At 41.8% G+C, this 19,585-nt stretch overlaps 1 protein-coding gene across 2 annotated transcripts in view; it reads left to right on the top strand.

The window, feature by feature from the left end:
- LOC133963007 (plexin-A1-like) overlaps positions 1-19,585 on the top strand; it is a 178,333-nt gene that overhangs the window by 121,834 nt on the left and 36,914 nt on the right. For both annotated transcript variants that reach the window (XM_062398223.1, XM_062398222.1), the window contains exons 11-12: positions 11,935-12,031; positions 14,527-14,717. In XM_062398223.1, coding sequence (XP_062254207.1) covers positions 11,935-12,031; positions 14,527-14,717 — 288 coding nt within the window. The remainder of the gene's footprint in view (positions 1-11,934; positions 12,032-14,526; positions 14,718-19,585) is intronic.

The following is a 19,585-nucleotide window of genomic DNA, read 5'->3' as shown; positions in this document are numbered from 1 at the left end:
GAGCTTAGACCTCTTCCACACTTATGCAGATATTTTGCAATATTAATGTGTTTCCGTGTGTACATGTAAAACAGAACGTTTGGAAAACAACCATGTGACAGCCTTCTTTTGCTCTCGGTCCTTTGCTGCTATGTGTCATGAGCATGCGTAAGAAACATCAGTAAATACTTTGTATCGGTTTCTCTACGTTTGGTAGCTCTGCTAGATAATTTTTAGAATTACTGCACCACATTACCGGCATTCCCAGGCTAGCAGAGTTTTTTCTCATGTATTTGACAGAACATGGCCGTAGACTATCGCCACCAACTGGCCTGGCATGCTTGTTTGAGTAGGAGTTAGTAGGACGCAAATATTTAGTAAAATAGTGTGGACAGATATTTCTTTAGGGAAAAATATCTGTTCAAAAAAAGACATGCAGTAGTGTAGACGGCCTTAAAGCATAGCCATTTAGCCTATTCATCTTGAACCAATAAATGCTATAGGTAACTAAATCAGGGTCCCAGTTTGGACATTGACTCGGTCAGTGTTTAAATGATGGCCTCCCTACAACTAATGAGCACTTTAGACACTAACATGGTCATTTTCCTGATAGATCACCAATGTGCTATTTGGACCCTGGCTTAGTCACAATCAAGATAAATGACCCAATACCGATCTCCCAGATTGAACTGATAGTTAGCAAATAGATATTGACGCAATAATTCCGATTTAAATTAAGAAACACGTATAATTCAGGCCACACTGCACAGGAAGATTTCCTGTAATGTTGTATGGCCCTAAATCATTATGGATTTTTTCTATATTTTGCGTAATGCATCATTTTTTTTAATATGAAGCTGCTGTGGTCAGTTGCTCACCTCTATGGTTTTTATAATGCATTTGTGGCTTTGGCTGGTTGGGATGAGGTGTGTGTTCCAGATTAAAATGTTCTTAAATGTTCATACAATTTTTCTAATAGGAAGAGGATTTACAGGTAGGCAGAGATGTTTCTGTGTGTGTGTGTTCGCGTGTGTGTAAGGCTTTAATCTAGTGTGACAGATAAGAGGTAGCTAGCGTCGCGCTTCACTGAGGCTGAAAATGTGAAGAGGAAGTCTGTCTCTGCACCTAGTTGAGAGCGGATTGATCATGTTTACACCTGGACTCTATACCTCTCCCTCTCTCGTCCTCTCTCTGCCCATACAGCTCATCTTTCTCTCTGCCTCTCTCTCTCAATCTGTCTGTCATACTTTCTTCTTTCCACAATCCCTACTTTTTCTCAGTGCCTCGTCCTCGTCTCATATGCTCACTTCTGCTGCATGCTGCTGTGTCCCTCTATTACTATCTTGCAATGCAACAAAACTGAGATGAAATCAGAGGTGGTGCTGTTCATTTTTGTTATAGATGAGGGTGAGGCAGCTGTCACCCTGCATGTCACACATTGAAGAAAGTATACATATTCAATTTAAGTAGAAACATCCACTAGTCGTCGTGATATGTTTTAAACTTGTATCAAGGCTATATCTTACACATTGTAAGTTTAGTGACACGCTTATTAAGTCACATAGTTAGCAGAAACATGTAAAGCACACACCTGCAGTTGTCTCTGAGTGGGTGCATTGCTTGTTGGGTATACTGCAGTATGACAGCCAATGCCATTTTTGGTCCTGTGTATTGACGAGCAGTCTCCAGGTGCTGGCACGCGCTGACCAGTTGTTTGTGAAGAGCACGCTAATTAGCCAGCGATAGGATTGCCTCTCCACAGAGATGTCTGTTTATTGACTGTTTATTGTTGCTGCAAGGCCAATGCTAATAAGCAGCAAAGCCCAGCCCGAGTCCAAAGTAGAATTTCCCCGTTTGATGTCCACAAAGTAGACATGCTAGCAGCAATTAGCCTTGGGCTGTCAGTATTTAGCCCTTGTTAGCAATTAGCTGTGCCAGCTCAAGTGCACAGTCAGATATATCGATGGCGTGCATGCATTGAGTCTTCATGAGGCTGGAGTTAGATTCAGTGGATTAAAACTTCTGATTAAAGCATAAGTCATTCAAGGGTATGAATATAATAATGTTTCATAAATTATTACAATGAGTGTCTTATAGCTCAGGAGCAGTATTTCATTAGAATGAGGCTCTCTAAATATTAGTTTATCCTTTTATAGATCTTCACATCTCTACCATTCCTGTGCATGCTTCCACATGTTTGTTCGTTACAGTCCTCAGCACCAACTCAATGAATCATGTATGATTCTGCAGTAGAAATAGACTTCATCTGTTATGCTGCCTCAGTTTGAAGGCACACAGCTATCAGGATAGGGGTTAATCATTATCTGCGCCTGCCTGTGTGCACATGTGCATCCTTCAGCTTGCCTTAGTCTATGAATCCCAGGATAGTTGTGTATATGTGTTTTTGTCCTATATGTTTGGGTGCGACATTTCCATTATACTACTGCATGAAGACTCTTTAGGGTGGGTGGTTGGATTGCTGATCACTGGAATAAAAGCAGTGGATCTAATCCACACTTTAGCCTTTTTTTGATATAGACATGTAAGTCCGTTTGACTGACTAACTGACACACACAATACATACTTGTAGGCAAGGCGAGGACAGGGCAGAGACAAGAGTGCTGTGGAGAATTCCTATAAAGTAATGAAGAGTGAGGACAAAATACCTTGAGGTTGCAAAGACAGAGCAAAGCACCAAGAAGGTGAATACAGAGGGATTGGAAAAAGTAAGGAGTAGAGGTGGTAATAGGAGACAGCCGTGGAAAACCACAGAAATGGAGATTAGAGCAGGCAGGATAGACTGGAGAAATTGGTGTGTGTGGATGATGATTTCAGGTGAGATGAATAGGGAAAGGTGAGAAGGATATTAAAGAGCCGAAAATTCCAGCTCAAAATTCCCTCCTGAGGCCAGAGCACATTTTCCTTTCTTTCACACAATGTCATCACACCATACATACCCAACCACAGGATATTCAGAATATCCACTGCCGGATCATGTTTAAACTCCAGCTTCCCATACTTAACCTCCTTTACAGTGCCCGTAATAACTCAATACTCTTATATAGTATCCCCTAACAGGAGGCTGTCAATATCCAAGTGTATATGTGACACACATGATATATGATATTGTAACAGCAGCTCCATGCTAACCTTGTTTGGTATTGACTATCCATATCTGCTTCAGGGTGAAATATATTGGTGCGATGGTGTTTCTGTATAAGGTTTCTGCACATACCAACTAATCCCAAAGGGGAAAGAGCCATTGTGTCTTACAATATGAGAAGAAATGCTGCATTAACACAAAGGCTTCATTTGCAGTTAGGGGCATGAAGCAAGTAGGCCATCTCATGTGTGAGACTGTGAATTATCCTACTTTTAGTCTTCAAGACTTTGGTCTTTTGAAACTCGCTCTGAGCTCTAAATGTTGCTCCGCGACAGAAATTCGTCATCACATATTTTCCATTTCTCATTTTTGGGTACTCAGTCAAATGTAATCCGACGTCTTTTTGAACCTGGGAAACTTGATGAGACGGCAGATTGTCCAAAGTCCTATAGCAAAGTAATTAGAGGAAAACTCTGATCGATTTTATTTAAAAAAAGAGAGTCTTCTCCGTATTTCTTAGTGCCAAACAAGCCCACATTACCACTGACACATAGCGAGCCATCCGCCAGGCCTTATGGTAGCAGTTAACTGTGGTCAGCAGCAACCAAAAGAACAAGCTGGTGTCTGTATCGTTGCCTTCCGGTTTTCTGACCCGGCCTATGCTGCTTCCTGCCGTGTGCGGAGGCTGGGGTGAGGGTGAAATGGCCAGTAGGATGCTGAGCTGTGGGCTGGGAAGTTGTGCTCAGAGCTCCAGAGGGGTCATGGGAGCGAATAAACACATGTACACGCAATACTCGCACACACAAATAACCACACTCTGCGGTCAAGCAGGCTGATGGAGCGCAGCTGGGTGTCGTCTGAGGGCCGAGGTCGAGAAAACATAATTGAACCATACGAAACTTTGCCTTTCTCTCTGCCTTTATCTCCATCTGTTTTTCTGCCTTCTGTCCATTTGTGCTTCAGTGTCTCCGTTTTTGCCCTCCTCTCTCCCTCCTTATCCCTTTTTCCTGTTTCTCCCTGGAGGGCAGGAACGAGAGGACAGATATTATCAGCGCAGGCCTTACACCATTACCTTCTGTCTGATAAACCATTCATCCACTCCATCACCCTCTTTCTCTCACTCCTTCACCAGTGAGGGGGAAAAAGAAGCAGATGAAGGGCTAGGAGGAGGAAATTTAGTTTGGATTATGGTGTGTGTCTTTGTGTTACTTTTGTGTGTGTTGAGAGCAGCTGTTTGTTAAAGAAGAGATGGGAAGTATCAGGGGTCCTGATAGCATCCAATTAAGGCAGATAAAATGATGATGAATTGCGGTCGACCAGCAGAGACGTATGCCCTGTGTTTATGAACACTCATACACAAACACACACAAACAGACAAACACACACACACACATGTGTACAGGAAGACAGCAGTAGAAGGTAGGCCAGCAGGTGTACAGATTTGGAGAATATACTTTTCGGGGAAATAAATAAGCAGGAGAGAGGGAAGAAAGGCGAAGACGTTTGGAGGCAGAGAAACCAGATAACAAGAAAGGGAGAGTGAAAAGATGAATGAGGAGGAGGAGATGGGAAGGAGGAAGAGGGCACCCAGACCTTAGAGAGAATTTTGAGGGGAGAGAGGAGTGATAATCTGCTCTGTACCAAAATGAGGAGAAATGACGGGAGGATGGCAGAAAGGAAGATGGATAGATAGATATACAGAGCAAATAGAGGTCTTGAGAAGAACCCAAACATGTCTGCAGGTGGTCATCACAAACCTCACTGGCCTAATGGTGTCACAAACCCCACTGGGTGTGTGTGTATTTGTGTGTTTGTGAGAGAGAGATAGAACTTGAGTCCTTCTCTCTAACTTTTTGAAATTCATTCATTCATACGTTTTAAATACATTATAACAAGCACATGAATTTACACATGCACAGTGCTAAAGGTGGTGGAGAGAAGGCTAATGAGGGCCGGTTGTTGCCGGGTAGACGCAGCAGAGCATGGTACAGCCTGGTCTGGCATGGCCTGGCACAGTTTAATGAGATATAAACACTGGACCTGCCACTGCAGTCAGCCACAGCACACACTGACACTGTTTTAATTGGCCTGCCGTGTGTGTGTGCATGCGCGCGTGTGTGTATGTGTGTGTGTGTGTGTGTGTGTTGAAAGAGTTTAGGAAATTCACTGGAACTTACTGTGAATTGCTGCAGATTTAAGACCATCCACTGTATTGTGTCTTTTTCAGCGGGTCCTGAAAAACTGTCAGGAAGTTCCATCTCAGTCAAACAAATGCGAAGAACGTTGATGAGATCATGTGTTATTGTTTTGTCTGCAGCAACTGCCTCGGACATTTGTGTTCTACGACCCCTCCGGATAAATTCAGGAGATTTATCAGAGTTCAGTGCTGTGATGTCTGAAAGTAGCTTTATGTACATATATACTTACTTATGTATAGCATTGCATGTGAATTTGTTTTGTGTTGCTCTCTTTACCCTCACTTCTCTTTTTATACATCCCTTCATTCGCCAATATGACCCGTCTCTTTGACGGAGTCATCTACCTGCCTCCGCTTCTCCCTCCTTCTCCTCTCCTGCCTCCACCTTCTTCCTCATCTCCGTCCCCTCACTGACTCACTGGCTCTCCTCCCCCCTGACAGGTGACGAGCAGAGCTCCCACGCTTCTGTCCTGGATAAATAAGAATTAATTGCTGCTCAGCTATCAGCATATGCCAGCTTCTCCGCCCCAACCCACACCTCACTTTCATCATCCATTTCTCATTTTTGTCTCTCTCTCTGCTTGTATCACTGCAATCTGTAACCTTTACTCTACATCCTTCCCTCTCATAGCTGTGCTCCACCTCACGTTTTGTCCATGATGGTTTGATGGGCAAGTGAAGCAGCAAAAGTGATTTTTACAGCACGATTCTCTGGTTATAAGCGAGACCTCACAGCTAAAACACAGACTGTTTGCATGATAAACAGCCACCTTTTCAGCTGATGTAACGTCTGTTGGTTTTGTCAGTGACTGAACCAAAATTGTAATTTCCTTAAAGCACAATTTATATTCCTCCATAAGGTCCGTAGCATATGGTGTTGTAATTGAAGTAAATGCTTTTTTACAAACTTTGTTTCTCCAAACAAAGGCCGACTTGTACAGAATAAAACATGAACACATCCGCAGTAACAGTCGCTACATGGCTAATTTAAAATATCAGAGAATCAAATAAAGGTCGAGGTGCATTTGGCATCTGTTCTGTTAATGACTTGAATTTGACAGAAACTCTTTGAAAATAATCAGAGACCGTGTCTATTATTAGTGATTGGACGTTCTTGCGTAGAAGGGCTCTGACACACAGCATGAGGGGATCTGTCACACCTTGAGCATGCACATTTCTCATTGGCTAAACGAGACAAAGAAATGAAGACCCCACCCAGAGGAGAAAAAAAAACTTGGTGACAAACTTTTAATTTGTTTGTATAATCACAGATGGAGTCCTGCCTATCGTCTTGCAGTTGTTAGAGGCTTGCTAAAAGGTTGTGTGGCAGTGCAGGGGACCTGGCGAAGGGGAGAATGGCCTCCAGAAGAATAGCATGAGTTGACAGAGGGGGAAAAAGAAGGATATTGAAAATATGGACATTTCTGCAAACAACCAAGAATCAGCCTTTTGTCTGGGGAGAAGTCTAGTAAGCTTACACTAGCTTAATGCGTAGGCTGGAAAATAAGAAACATTGGCTATGGCAGCATTATTTTTTCCCTCAAGCCAGCACTTTTCTTTCCTCTCTCTCTCTTTCTTTTTCTTTCCATCAATGAAGGAACTGCATGTGCGAAGCTTGTTCATGTGTGTATGTCTCTGTGTGTGTGTTTATGTTTGTGCGCAGAAGATAAGCTGGGTAACTGGGTCCAACCAGGCTCCAATCCTGTTATCATTAGCGATTAGCACTGGCTAACAGCCCCCTATTATGATCGGGGGCTGATTCCACGCCGCCAATCCCACACATGCAGTCCACACAAATACACACAAACACCCTAAGCTATAGGAAAGATTACCACTTGATCCTTGATTAGGAAGCCTTGCCTGGAAGATGTGTGTCTATGTGTAAAAGGCTACTGTTGTGTATAATTGTATACATTGAAACACAGTTTAGTGCACTTTATATAGACTAGAAACCACATTTCCCCCAAACCATCATACAGTCTGTGTCCTCTCTCAATGTGACTTCTGTTAAAATAAAGTAGAATAATTCTAGAATAATCTGAATTGAATGATGTGTCGTGTCAGGCCGTAATTCTTGATAACCGTTGTCATCCCCTTGAGAGAGCTGGAAAGAGGAAGACAGGAACCAATTCTGTCCCAGGTTAGGGTTTGCCCTGGGCAAGTTTGGTATTTTTAGACTTCTTTCTCTTGCACACCTTCAAAATGACTAATTATCAGGCTGTGACCCTCACAGGAAGTAACTGTCGTTACTTTGTACCTGCCTGCCTTCGTACCAACTCCATCCCTCCTCACCTCTGCTCCTACATTGACAGATGTCGCTGGTGATGCTGTCGTGCCTGCATCTGCACCTTTCTAGTACTCCTACTTATATTTATTCCTTGCAGCATCCGTAAGCCCTATGGGTAAGCTGGATGATTTTTCAGTTTATTTCACATGTGCAAAAAATAGTAGTAAAAACGTATAGCTGTTTTTTTATAGTTTATTTAATCCCTCTGGACATTTCTTTTAACAGCTTTCTATGTATTCCATTTGCTCCCTACTTCTCTGTGTCTTTGTTTCACTGTTCTTCTTGACTATTATATGTTTATCATTCTACTTTCTAAACTGTCTATACCTTTGATTTAACACTCTCTTCATCTGTATCTTTCTTTTTAGCTTCAGTATTTGTCTCACCTTCTGTCTGTTTTGGACTAGTTACTTCTCAGATACAGTCGATTACCCCTCACACTTGCTAATTCTGACCTTTTGAGAGTAGCCTTCTTAATGTTTGTATTTTCATATTGGAATCTGCTGTGCAGTGAATAAACCATGTACATGGTGCATGTGTGTATTCCCTAAACTGTGCAATGTGCAAAAACGCTGGTTAGGTATAAAAGTTTAATAAGCCTTTGGTGCAATGAGATGAGCTTTGGATCGTAACCTAACCTTTTCCCGTGCCTCCCCCACCCTCTGCACACATACATGCACATACACACTTCTTCCTTACTAAATATTCATGTTTTTGTTCAGGGATGGCACATACTGGAACAGAGTAGGTGCCTTTCAACACAGACCCCCTTTGAGGATCAATATGCAAACAGACACGAACCTGTTACATGTATAAAGAAAAGGACAGAGAATAGGAAGTGTTGTTCTTACAGCTGTCAGCACCGACACACCTCCAGCGTGTGTGTCTGTGTGTCTGAGTTTGTATGATCTAGGTTTTCAGGGTGTAAAATAGGGTCAAGAGGTCGACAAACGTCAATCATCTAGTTCTCTATCAGCAGAATCGGTTCCTCTGAAGTGTGTTTTGCAAGGATAACTGATTGGTTTTGATTGGCCAGTCAACATACAAGCAGAGGAATGGAAGTGAAGAAAAACCTGAGCCTTTACTCTAATCCTAAAAGGATAATGGGGCCACAAGAAATGATGTTGTTAGTGATGCTGAAATAGAAAATTACAATATATAGCTGTGCAATATATTTGGAAATGGATTTCTTGAGGAAAATCCTGTTGTTTGATAGTTAATATCTGTTGAATATTTAGAGAAACTGTTCTCCTGTAACGGAAACTGCAAACCCAATTTAATTTATTTTATTTGAGACTAAAATTATTGATCAATTAATCAGGATGAACCCGAAGTGAAACTAAAATGCTTCACTTGCACAGCTGGATCAAGTGTCACATATGAAGCTGACCTCTGTCGGATAACACCCCTCTTTATGTGGATCTGTCTTTTTCTTTACATCTCTACCTCACCAGGTTTGTCCCACTTCATCCTCTGACCTTTCAGCCTCGGCTTTCTCTCCTCTCGTATTCTTACTGTTCGCAGTGCAGTGTGCCCATGAATCTGATTTCCTCCTCTTCTTTCTCATTGTCTTGTACGCTCATACACACTCAAACACACCCATGTGATCTCTCCATCTCTGCCCGTTGAAGTAGTGCTCTTGTTCCCAGGCTGACTTGGGTGGTCTTTTGGGGGGAGAGGGAAGAAATGGAGGATGGAGGGAGGGAGGGAAGGAGGGAAAGATTAAAAAAGTTCATCTGCTTGGACTCAGTGGAGAGAAATAGTAGCTGACATCTAAAACGTGTAATTGTGTGAGTGTCTTATCTTCCTGTGATTGCATGTGTTTCTATTCATCATTTTTTATTTCTGGTATAGACTATACAATTAGTCTTTGATGCCTTTGCTGGCATCCTTCTCTGGAAACCGTCCCGTGTGCAGAATGCATATTTATAGTGCAGTGTTGCACATGTGTTTCCCTGGATATGTTTGGTGTATGTGATAAAGGAATCTGCTCCATATTTCCTTGTTTGACTGTGGGCGTTCTGTGGGATGGAGGAAGGGGAGAGAAAGTTGGACTGAGATTTATTTGTGAGGAGGTTTGTAAAGAGGTAGAAGGAAGGAATAATGAGAGGGAGGGAGAGAGAGAGAGAGAGAGATTGGAAAAGAAGTGGGTGGATAGGAGGATTGCAAGAGAAGGAGAGGCAGAGGAATGTGTGAAAAGACCATGGCAGACATGTCAGGGAACAAATTGAAAATGCCAATTTCACTTTAGCCGCCACCAGCTCAGGCGCTTATAGCCCAGCTCCAGCCTCTTATTCCATGTGTAAATGAATGGCGTCCACAGAATAACACACAATCACCTCTCTCTATCCATCTCGCCCTCGCTATTTCTCCTTCAGCCCTGCTGCTGTATCATCCTCTCTTCACTCTTTCCTTATCCACTTCCTCGTCCTTCTTTTCACAATCTTTTCTTTTTTCAGGTCCCGGCCCGACACTTGTCCCAGCTTGTTCCACTTCTGTGTTTCTGACCCATCAGCCATCAGCTTGTTTCCTTGTCTTTTAATTTATTTGCAAATGAGGCCAGATAAAAAATCTAAAATCTTAACCCACATACTTACTTGCCTGTAATGGTGATTATGTTTCAAATTGAGAAACTGCAACCTCAGACGTTTTTGCTAATTTTGCTTAAATAAAATTAATTGCTTTAAAAAAATGTAGGTGATGATCTCTCTGTTGCGAGACTATTTGATTAATTGAATAATAATTCTAGTAATAATTTTAGAAATGTTTTAGTCACAGTGCAGTGCTGAAACCTCATATAAACAGCAGCAAGGAAACATAAGTGAACCCCTAGGAAATATATTCATTATGTGTATTCATTTGTCTTATTATGGTCAGATTTTACTCAAAATTACATTAATGAACAAACACAATCTTTTTTAATGAAATAATACACAAACCATTCTGCAAGACTGCCCAAAGATGCAACATCTCAGGGGTAAAAGTTTGCTCTTCAATAGTTCATAAATAAATCACAGCACCAAAATGTGCCTGGAGACACACTTTTATAGAAAGTCCTCTCTACAAATACTCTATGAACACAGTATCTCTGCCTTCAGGGCCCACTGAATGTAAATCATCCAATCGCAAAAGTAAAGAATGAATTAATCAGCCATTCACACATTGTGACATTGCTGTGTCCTCTCATTTTCTTATCTTCTCCATGCACATTTCTTGGTCCTTTCCCCCCTCAAATAAATTCAAATTCACTATTATTACAGACGTCGTGATAAATGCCACAGTATCACATCGGAGTGGGTGATATCACAAAGTGGCAAAGTTGTAGCCAGATTCAATCTGTGAGGGCCCATAGCCTCGGGCTCTGAGGCTTTCACATTGGATTTTATCACCACTCCAGTAGAGGAGAATAGTCCTGCTATCTCTCACCCCGAGGCCAGTTAAGATACTGACCATACCACTGGTCGTGAGAGTGAGGGGGCACCCTTTGACTGACAGAGGCACAAGGTTAACATGGCCTATCTCTACTTTTACCAGCTATCACCATCACTGCAGCAGTGGCCTCAAAGCAGTGAGCCGGCATCTCTCGCTATCTAGCATCTGTTCTCTGTTGTATCAGAGACAGAGTGAGTCTCAGAGTGGAGGGTGTGCGGGTCATGATGAATGAGTACTTTGAGACGACTGTGTGTTTACTTCAGTGTTTGGCTGCCTCGTTTTTATGGGAGGGCGGGACAGGGGAGGCAGTGTAACTTTTAGAGCTGCATTTTATTTGCCTGTGATAATCGTGCTTGATAATTTATTAGTCCATGGCTTGGGTGTCTCACTGGAGTCCTTTCCTTTGCTACTCCTTCAGCGAACACACCGCCATCATGCTGCCGCTTTTGAGGCTTGTTGTCTCATTTAAAGCAATTCCATAAAACTGATTACACCGACGAGTCAATTACATTTCAGCTCTTATTAGTTCAGGATGCAACAATGAAATTGGACGAGAATATTATTGTTGGAGATAAATTACACTTTTCATTCATCACTGGAATGGAATGATTCATACAGTTATGGGGATTCAAATCTCTTAATCAAGTCTGTACGGAGTCAGGCAACGGAGGATGTGCCGCATGTTAAAATCACAATATAGCCTGTCTCTCATCATTCATTTTTATAGCCCTTCAACTGTGTGAGCTCCACAGGCTAAGACATTACCATCAGCCGCTAGCTGAACTGAGTCTGCTCCTGGTACTGGCGGATTTTTATTATTATTATTTTTATTAAACGACTGAGAATATATTATGTTGATGTTACTGCTATGAGAACAATATCGTTTAGACAACGTGACATGACAATAAATACTAATCTGTTGTTTTTTTATTTCAGTATTCCTATGAGGGAAATTACATCAGTGACCTGCCAGTGGACCTGTCTGTGGTGTGGAATGGAAATTTTGTCATCGACAACCCCTTCAACATTCAAGGTAGGTTTGTGTTACTGTAACACCAGCTAAAGATATGATCTTATTTATGCTATTAACAGATTTTAAACATTGTTGTTGCTCTTTGTTTCAGCACAAAGCTAATGTACCCAGTGTTCTTGAGAAAATTCTGTCCCATAAATGACTGGCATAAAAAAAGTAAAAACAAAAAACTATTTCTACTTATCCTTAAGATGTTCAAAAAAAAGGTAATAAACAAAAATATCGACCCAACTAATCTTATTTCAGAAGCTGTGTTGCTTCTCCAGTTTTGATCTTCAGCTGAGTCATGGCAGGAACAGCATCTGAAAGATCTCAGATCTGCACCAACTTAAACATTCGGCTGCAGCTGCACTGTAAATAATTAATACTGTGGCCAAAATCCCCCGGAATCACCCAGAAAACCCAAAGAGGTTCATAGACTGTGTTATGTAGCAAATGTGTGATATACAGGACATTCACACGCATAGATATATATAGTCACATGTATTATGTGACATTATATGTTAAAAACTGCGACTTAAACAATGTGCTCTAATCCTCTACCTTTTGCACACAATGTACAGAGAGCACACATATTGTGCTGCTTTTCATTGTGATATATATATTTTTCAACATATATTGACGATAAGTTACTCTATATCTGTCAAGGCTCATGTTTTACCCCACAAGACCGTTCTGTATTTTAAAATGGTTCACAAATAACTGGTGGTAGAAAGCCAAAGCAGTAACAGGTTGGAGTAAGCAGGAACATAAACATCATTAACTAATCACAAAATAATAGTAACTTTAGTTACTAAGGTCTGCAATGATGAATTAAATGTTTACTTACAAATGTTCAATAACAGTAGGGATGGTCAATTATTAATCAGTGTTGTAGTAGTGATCACAGTAACAATACCATAAGCAGCCACTTGCACAAACCTCATGATGGCTGATCGTGCCATGACAGCTAATCTTATTCATTATAATTTATAAAAACACAATGCTCAACCCGGAGAACTACCTGATAAAATCAGGTTACATATCAGCTCCAAAATTAACCTATTGTCACTTTTCTATATCATAAATATCATCAGTACAACCTGATTTACCAAGTTAGTGAGCATTCATGCTTTGATTGCCAGGAATTATTATTATTAATATTATTATTACAGGATTGTGTATAAAACATCTATATCTGCAGTTGTAACCGTATATGAGGGCGTCATATAAACTCAAATGAGTAACCGCGCCTTACCCTCTAAACAAAGAACGATGTGGGTGATGGTTAAACATACACAATCGATGCACTACAGTGGGATGAGACAATGAGATCACGTCTGTTGGATTTAATTACTAGTAGGACATTCTTTGTACTGCTGTGGCCATAATTATTGCGACCTGTACAGAACAGCAGGGGGCTGTTACATTATTTCCCTGCGCATGACAAGCACAAGGAGCTTTATACATCTAAGAGAGCGCTGCATTATCTGTTTGTTCCTTTGGATGTTTTAAGACAGCAAGGATCTGAGATGTTTGTGTTCAGATTAGAAACTGTTACATCTGTAATGTCTGTGAAAAGGCGATCATTGCCATTTTGTCAGTAATGTAAGGTGACACCAAAGAGTCACTTTGCTTTGTTTACTGATGTCACTCCCTGCAGTCTAAATGTAACAAGCAAGCTGTTATCGTCTCAAATTCCACATATTTTCAAGCCGCTGGCCATGACTTGTGTGTCACAGTATATGGATATCTGTAACATATACCATACATCTGTGCAGGGGCATAGAGACCCTGCTGCAGTCTACAGTGATGGGGTGTTTACATTCATGGAGGCAACATAAAATGCTCTGACAGTCAATCGTTCTCCCAAGGACATAGTGTTGCTAAATGGCGGCCTTTATATGCCGCAGCATTGACAGCGTACAATATCAGCAGCATGCATCAGTGTCTATGCATTGTGTGTTATCTCAAGTGTAAATCTCCTGAAGAGCATCCGGAGGCGACCTGCAGCCTGAATATGTCTCCTCTCTGCCTGGCTGTCTCTCCTCCCTGCCAGCCCCCTCCCTTAATCATGATAATCATCTGTGGAGAGCGATGCTCACTTGTCTTAAATACTGATATGTTAATGTAATTAGAGAGGAGTCGTTCAGCATTCAGTAATTGGTACAGGGTTTCTTTAAAGCTGCTCCATGACCAATGGGATTTGGGGATGGAGTAGCAGAGAGAGAGAGAGGCAGATTTTACTGTTCACTTCATGAGGCCTCTGGGAAATCGTGCCTGAACTTTGTCTCTGTGACTTTGAAGAAGTTCTGGAATTTTCCCCACTGAGTTGAGAAACTTAAAATGATGAATTTTGTCAAGAATTTTGATTGATTTGTCTACTTAAATATTTATAGTGAAATCATTTAATCATTATTTATGGCGAGGATGTTTTCTTATGACCCCAGCCCAAGTTCTCCACTATTAAGTTCCTAATGTTTCATTCTCCATCTCTTTCTTCTTCTTGTCTCCAGCCCACCTGTATAAGTGCTACGCACTGAGGGACAGCTGTGGGATGTGTTTGAAGGCAAACCCAAGGTTTGAGTGTGGCTGGTGTGTACAGGAGAAGAAGTGCTCCCTGAGACAGGAGTGTGCTCCTCCAGAGACCACTTGGATGCATGCCACAACAGGAAACAGCCGCTGTGCACACCCCAAGATCATCAAGGTAAGTCTAGATAATAGTCACACACTCGCACATATAGGATCTCAGTGTGCACCTCAAGCTCAGCAGGATAACACACACACCTGACTGCACACATGTCCACCTCTTTTCATTTTTAGAATGAAAGAGCTGGGAAAATGATGATTGTTGTAAACTGAAGACATTTGATATTAAGATCAAACGATGATTATGAAATTATAATGAGTTCTGGTGTTGTTCTTAAATATATATTTATATATATATATATATATACTAGTCCGACTTCTGTCAGGGCAGGGGTCAGACAGAAGCAGGTTCAAGTGATGAAATGGTCTTTGTAAAAGTTGTCATTGCTTCTTTATTGGAAACCTTGAAACCTAATGCCTTTTACACAAATCAGAGAATTTAAATGAAGTCATATTTAGTGGAATAGGGTTAGGGTTAGGTTATTCCTTTGCAGCGTCATTGTTTGGTCTCAGCGAGTGAAGGGGACATAGTAGGCAGGAGGATGGCAGGGAGGGTGACATCTTAGAAACCATCACCATGACTGCAACCACAACACAGATGGGCTGGCCAGGAGGAGGCAGTTCACACACACCAAGACTGAACACACTGACATGATTAGAGATGATGGCTACACCCAAACACACACACGCACACCTGTGGAGGCGGAGAGGGTGTTTGTCTGGAGTGTGTGTGTGCATGGAAGATATAGGCAAAGAGACTGAAACAGTGGAAGTTTGCTAATTGTGTCCCACCATGGGTGTCGAATGTGTGTGCGCACATGCAGTGCCTGTGTGCTTCTGACAGCCCGGGTGAGCTAAGGCATCTAAACACCGTGGTGTACCCATCTGCTGCCACCGGTAACCGTGGCGGTGGTCCTCATCCGAGTGTGACCTGGGTCAGCATCTCTACAGCTCACCACAGGGACTGACACACGCGCTCACACACAGAGCGTGTGTGTGATGAGTCTAGACGTTCCACCTTTCTTTTCTTTCCTTCATGTTCCTTCTCTCCATCATTCTCTCTCAAGCATTTAACACTGCACATATCTCAAGCGTATCTCAAATGAGATGAAGCCTCTTCTCAGTTGAAACGCTCGCCATTTCTCTCCATTTAAACGAGTGTGAAATAAACGTATTGTGTAAAATAAATGCCCATTTCACCAGGGCTAACTTGTATGGACGAAGCGCTCAGCACATCTCCTATGTGACATGGGTTTGTCTCTCTGAATACGTAATGGAGATATTGGATAATTGGGGCACTGGCACATAGATAAATCCTTTAGCTAATGCTCTCTCTCGCTCGCTCTTCCTGCTCGCTTCAGTTATCTCTTTGAAACAAGCATACAGAGGCAATTGGGTTGTGTGTATGCATGTGTAGAGAGGTGGGGGGCTGTGCATGAAAGGGAGAGATGTGTGTCTGTGCATGCGTGCGTGCGTGCGTGCATGCATATTGAGGGGTAAATCCTGGCCTCAGGGCATGATGTTGGTGGCAGTCAAGAAGCAGCCGAGAAGAGCTTCAAAAACAGCAAGAGGAGAAACATACTGAATGTCTGAGACAGACGGACAGACAGAGAAGAACCGAGGGGGAGAGAGACACTGCAAGAAGTGTTATCACATCTCCTCTCAACCTTTGACATTTACAGTGTGACATTTAATGCCAAAGAACATCTGTAGGCGACAAAGAAAATCGCTCCCCTTTCTCCTGCCATTTCATCCTTTAGTTCCCCAAAGAGCATCACAGGCGCCACACAAATTGAATATTACTCCGCTTCTTACCATCCATTCAGTCAAATCCCTCTCTTCCTGTTTTATCCCCACTCTTTTGTTTATTCCTTTTGCTTCATGAAGTCCACTTTGTTCATTTTTGCAGCATGCTAGCTGCTGTGAGGCCATTAGCTTGCGGATTAGCCCCTAATTTCATTTGGAATGGAGAATGTGGGAAACGCCACTGGAGAGAGTGTGAACAAGCACACACACACACACAGGCAGATCTGCGCACACACACACACACACATGTATGTATATATACAGCTATTTGATACTTTCAGTGCTGCACATGTTGAACCCATTTGGTGTCATATCCTTGTGTACTATTGCCCATTTGAAGTTGTTCAATACTGTGCAGTCGAATATTGTTCGGCTAATAGCTCTGGCATCTTAGTGCTGTTCTCCAAAAACAGAAATTTATGTTTTAGACCCTAAATGAACGGTTTTACACCCTGCAAGGATTTGGCTGCCGGACGGTCAAAGTTCTGTTTTTTTTTTCTCTGCAATGACACCATGCACTAAGATTAATTATAACTCCTCTCACAACAAGCAAATATACAGCTTGTGTGTGCATGTGAGCCAGCACAAACACACTCACATAAGCCAAATACACTGTGGTTCCAACACACAAACTCATGCAGATACCCAGATTAAAATATTTAAAACCAGAGATAAAATATGTATTCATGGGTTTGTAAGATCATAATCAAAATCACATTTGCCGCCTCAGAGACGGTTTCACACATTCACACACACAAACACACATAATGTCGAGGGCTGTCTTCCAGTGTAGTGTGGCAGTGTCCTAGTACTGGCCTTGGATGCTGCCTGGTCCTCCATCATCCATCATCTCCTGCCTGCCTTTTCCTAGGGGACAGGAAGAGCATTACGGCTAGCCCTTAGAAACCAATTAAAACAGCACAAGCTGTGTGTGCGTTTACGTACGTGTGTGACTTTCTATGGGGGGACACTTACTGTGTCTTAGCATGTGGCATATTAATGCACACTGTTCCTGTGTGTGTTTTGTTTTCTGGTTTTGCAAGTTAAAATGTCTGAGTGTGTGTGTGTCTTTGTCTGTGTCCAGTTGCACAGCTTGTTCGCTTTCGAAAGGCCAATCATTTCTCCCTCATGTATTGTTAGACTGCAATATTGGCCTTTGCCAGACTTCTTTATCTCTCTCTACCTATCTGTTTCCCCGACCTGCTTTCTTTTCTTAGCTCTCTTCATGTCCTCTGTTTCTCTCTCTTCCATCCATACCTTTAACCATCTCACTTGCCTCATCCCGGTTTAAACCTCAATTCTTTTTACTTTCTTCTCCTTCTTCCTCTTCCATTACCATCCACCTTTATCTCCTTCTGTCTGTTTCCTCTAAAGAGGGCTGCTTTGTCTTGTGTACAAAGCTACACAACTACATCCTTGATATTTTTATCTCACAGGTAGAATTTAATAGTAAAGATAGCAGTCAAAACTTCTTCCTTTTCGCTGTTTGTTTATGACTTTTTGTTTTTGAGAGTCTCACATATGACAGATAGACTTCAGATGTTCATATCATCTCTTTCTGTGTCCCCTGCTTCCCCCTCTCATCTCCTCCTATAACAGTCAGATGCTGTCTCTGCTCTGCCGCTCAGCCGGCCACAATAGGCCTCACACAAAGCCTTCGACACAACGGGAATACTCAGAGACAAAGAGGGAAAAAAAGGGAGTTTAAATGGGTGTAGAGCACTGCGACAGCAAAAGCAGAATAGATAGTGTTTAGACTGGTGGCTTTTATCAAAAAGGGCTTTATGTATGAGTTGTTTAGTTGCGGATGTTACAATGAGTATGTGTCTCTGTGTATTGCATGCACATGCATGTCTGTGTGTTTGCTCTGATAAGCCAGTGTTAGAGAATTAGAGATTTGATTTCCATATCTGAAGATTGAAGAAGAAGAACTGGTTGACTCGCTCTTTTGTCTCCAGCTAAAATATATATATTCAGGCCCATTGACAAAGAGACCGAGGATACATTTAAAAAAAGACAGCCCGGAGAGCAAGAGGGAAAGGGAAAGGGCGAGTGAAGAAGGAGGAGGAATGTTCATCAGAATCTGTGCTGGTGTAAGAATGAAAACACTCCTTAATCACTTTGGCATTTCAGTTCTGGCCTGCGTGACACTGGGCTTTGTTCCTATTGTGAGTTTCTGTCCGTGGTGTCCTCGACACCTGTGGCTTTTACCAGCCTGCCACCTTTTCTATAATGATGTTAGACTGAAGGATCATTGTGAGGATCCAGGTGGAGGAACAGAGATTTGAGCAAGTTGAGAGAGTTTATCGAAATTATCTGAAAGACTGCAGAAACACTTATAATTTGATATTTTAGGATATAAATGTAATCCCTTTCTTGGCAAGTAGTCGATAAATAACATTCTTGTTAAAACAGTTAAAGTTATTCTCCCTCTACTTACCCTTTTTTTACATAGTAAACAAACAAGATTTGAAAAGTAAATTATTGAGCTTTGGGATTCTGGTAGGTGGTGCATTAGACATTTATAAATCCTTCTATTCTGCTGAATTACTGTGACCAAAGCTATCCCACACTTCTTAGTGTGAGAACCAAGAACACAGTCATTTTCCCAGCACCTCCAAGGACAGTCCTAGAGGATGCCAGATGTCTCAAGGTGAAGGCTGCGTGTAACCCAGCATGTGTATAGGATTAGATAATGTGACCTCACCAGACAGTATAAAACATGATATTCCATTACCTGTGTGCTCTTTCTCACATCTAATGTAATTGAATGGGTTGTCAGTCCATTTACAGATGTTGAATTAAACTACAGAAAGACCAGCGTTGACAGAACTAGACAAAGAGCAGTATAGAACATCTTGTCTAATTTACACCAAGACTTCGATTAAACATATTTCCCAAACTATCTCTAAACCATTTTTGGCATCTGTGCACTCCTTGTCCCCATGCTAATTTTTTCTCAGCTATGAAGTTGAAACAGTATCATTTGTTAGTATAGGACCGTTCTAAGCTACAGCAAAATCGATTCTGTTCATTTTACTAGAATTGCCGCCCTCTGTGGATTTGCTCACATAGGTAAAGTAGGTTAACATGGTCTTCTGGTGTAAAGTTCAAATATGG

Source organism: Platichthys flesus, chromosome 2 (assembly GCF_949316205.1).
Source record: "Platichthys flesus chromosome 2, fPlaFle2.1, whole genome shotgun sequence".
NCBI classification, from domain to species: Eukaryota; Metazoa; Chordata; class Actinopteri; order Pleuronectiformes; family Pleuronectidae; genus Platichthys; species Platichthys flesus.
Note: the sequence above shows the minus strand (reverse complement) of the source record. Positions and strands in the feature narration are given on the sequence as shown.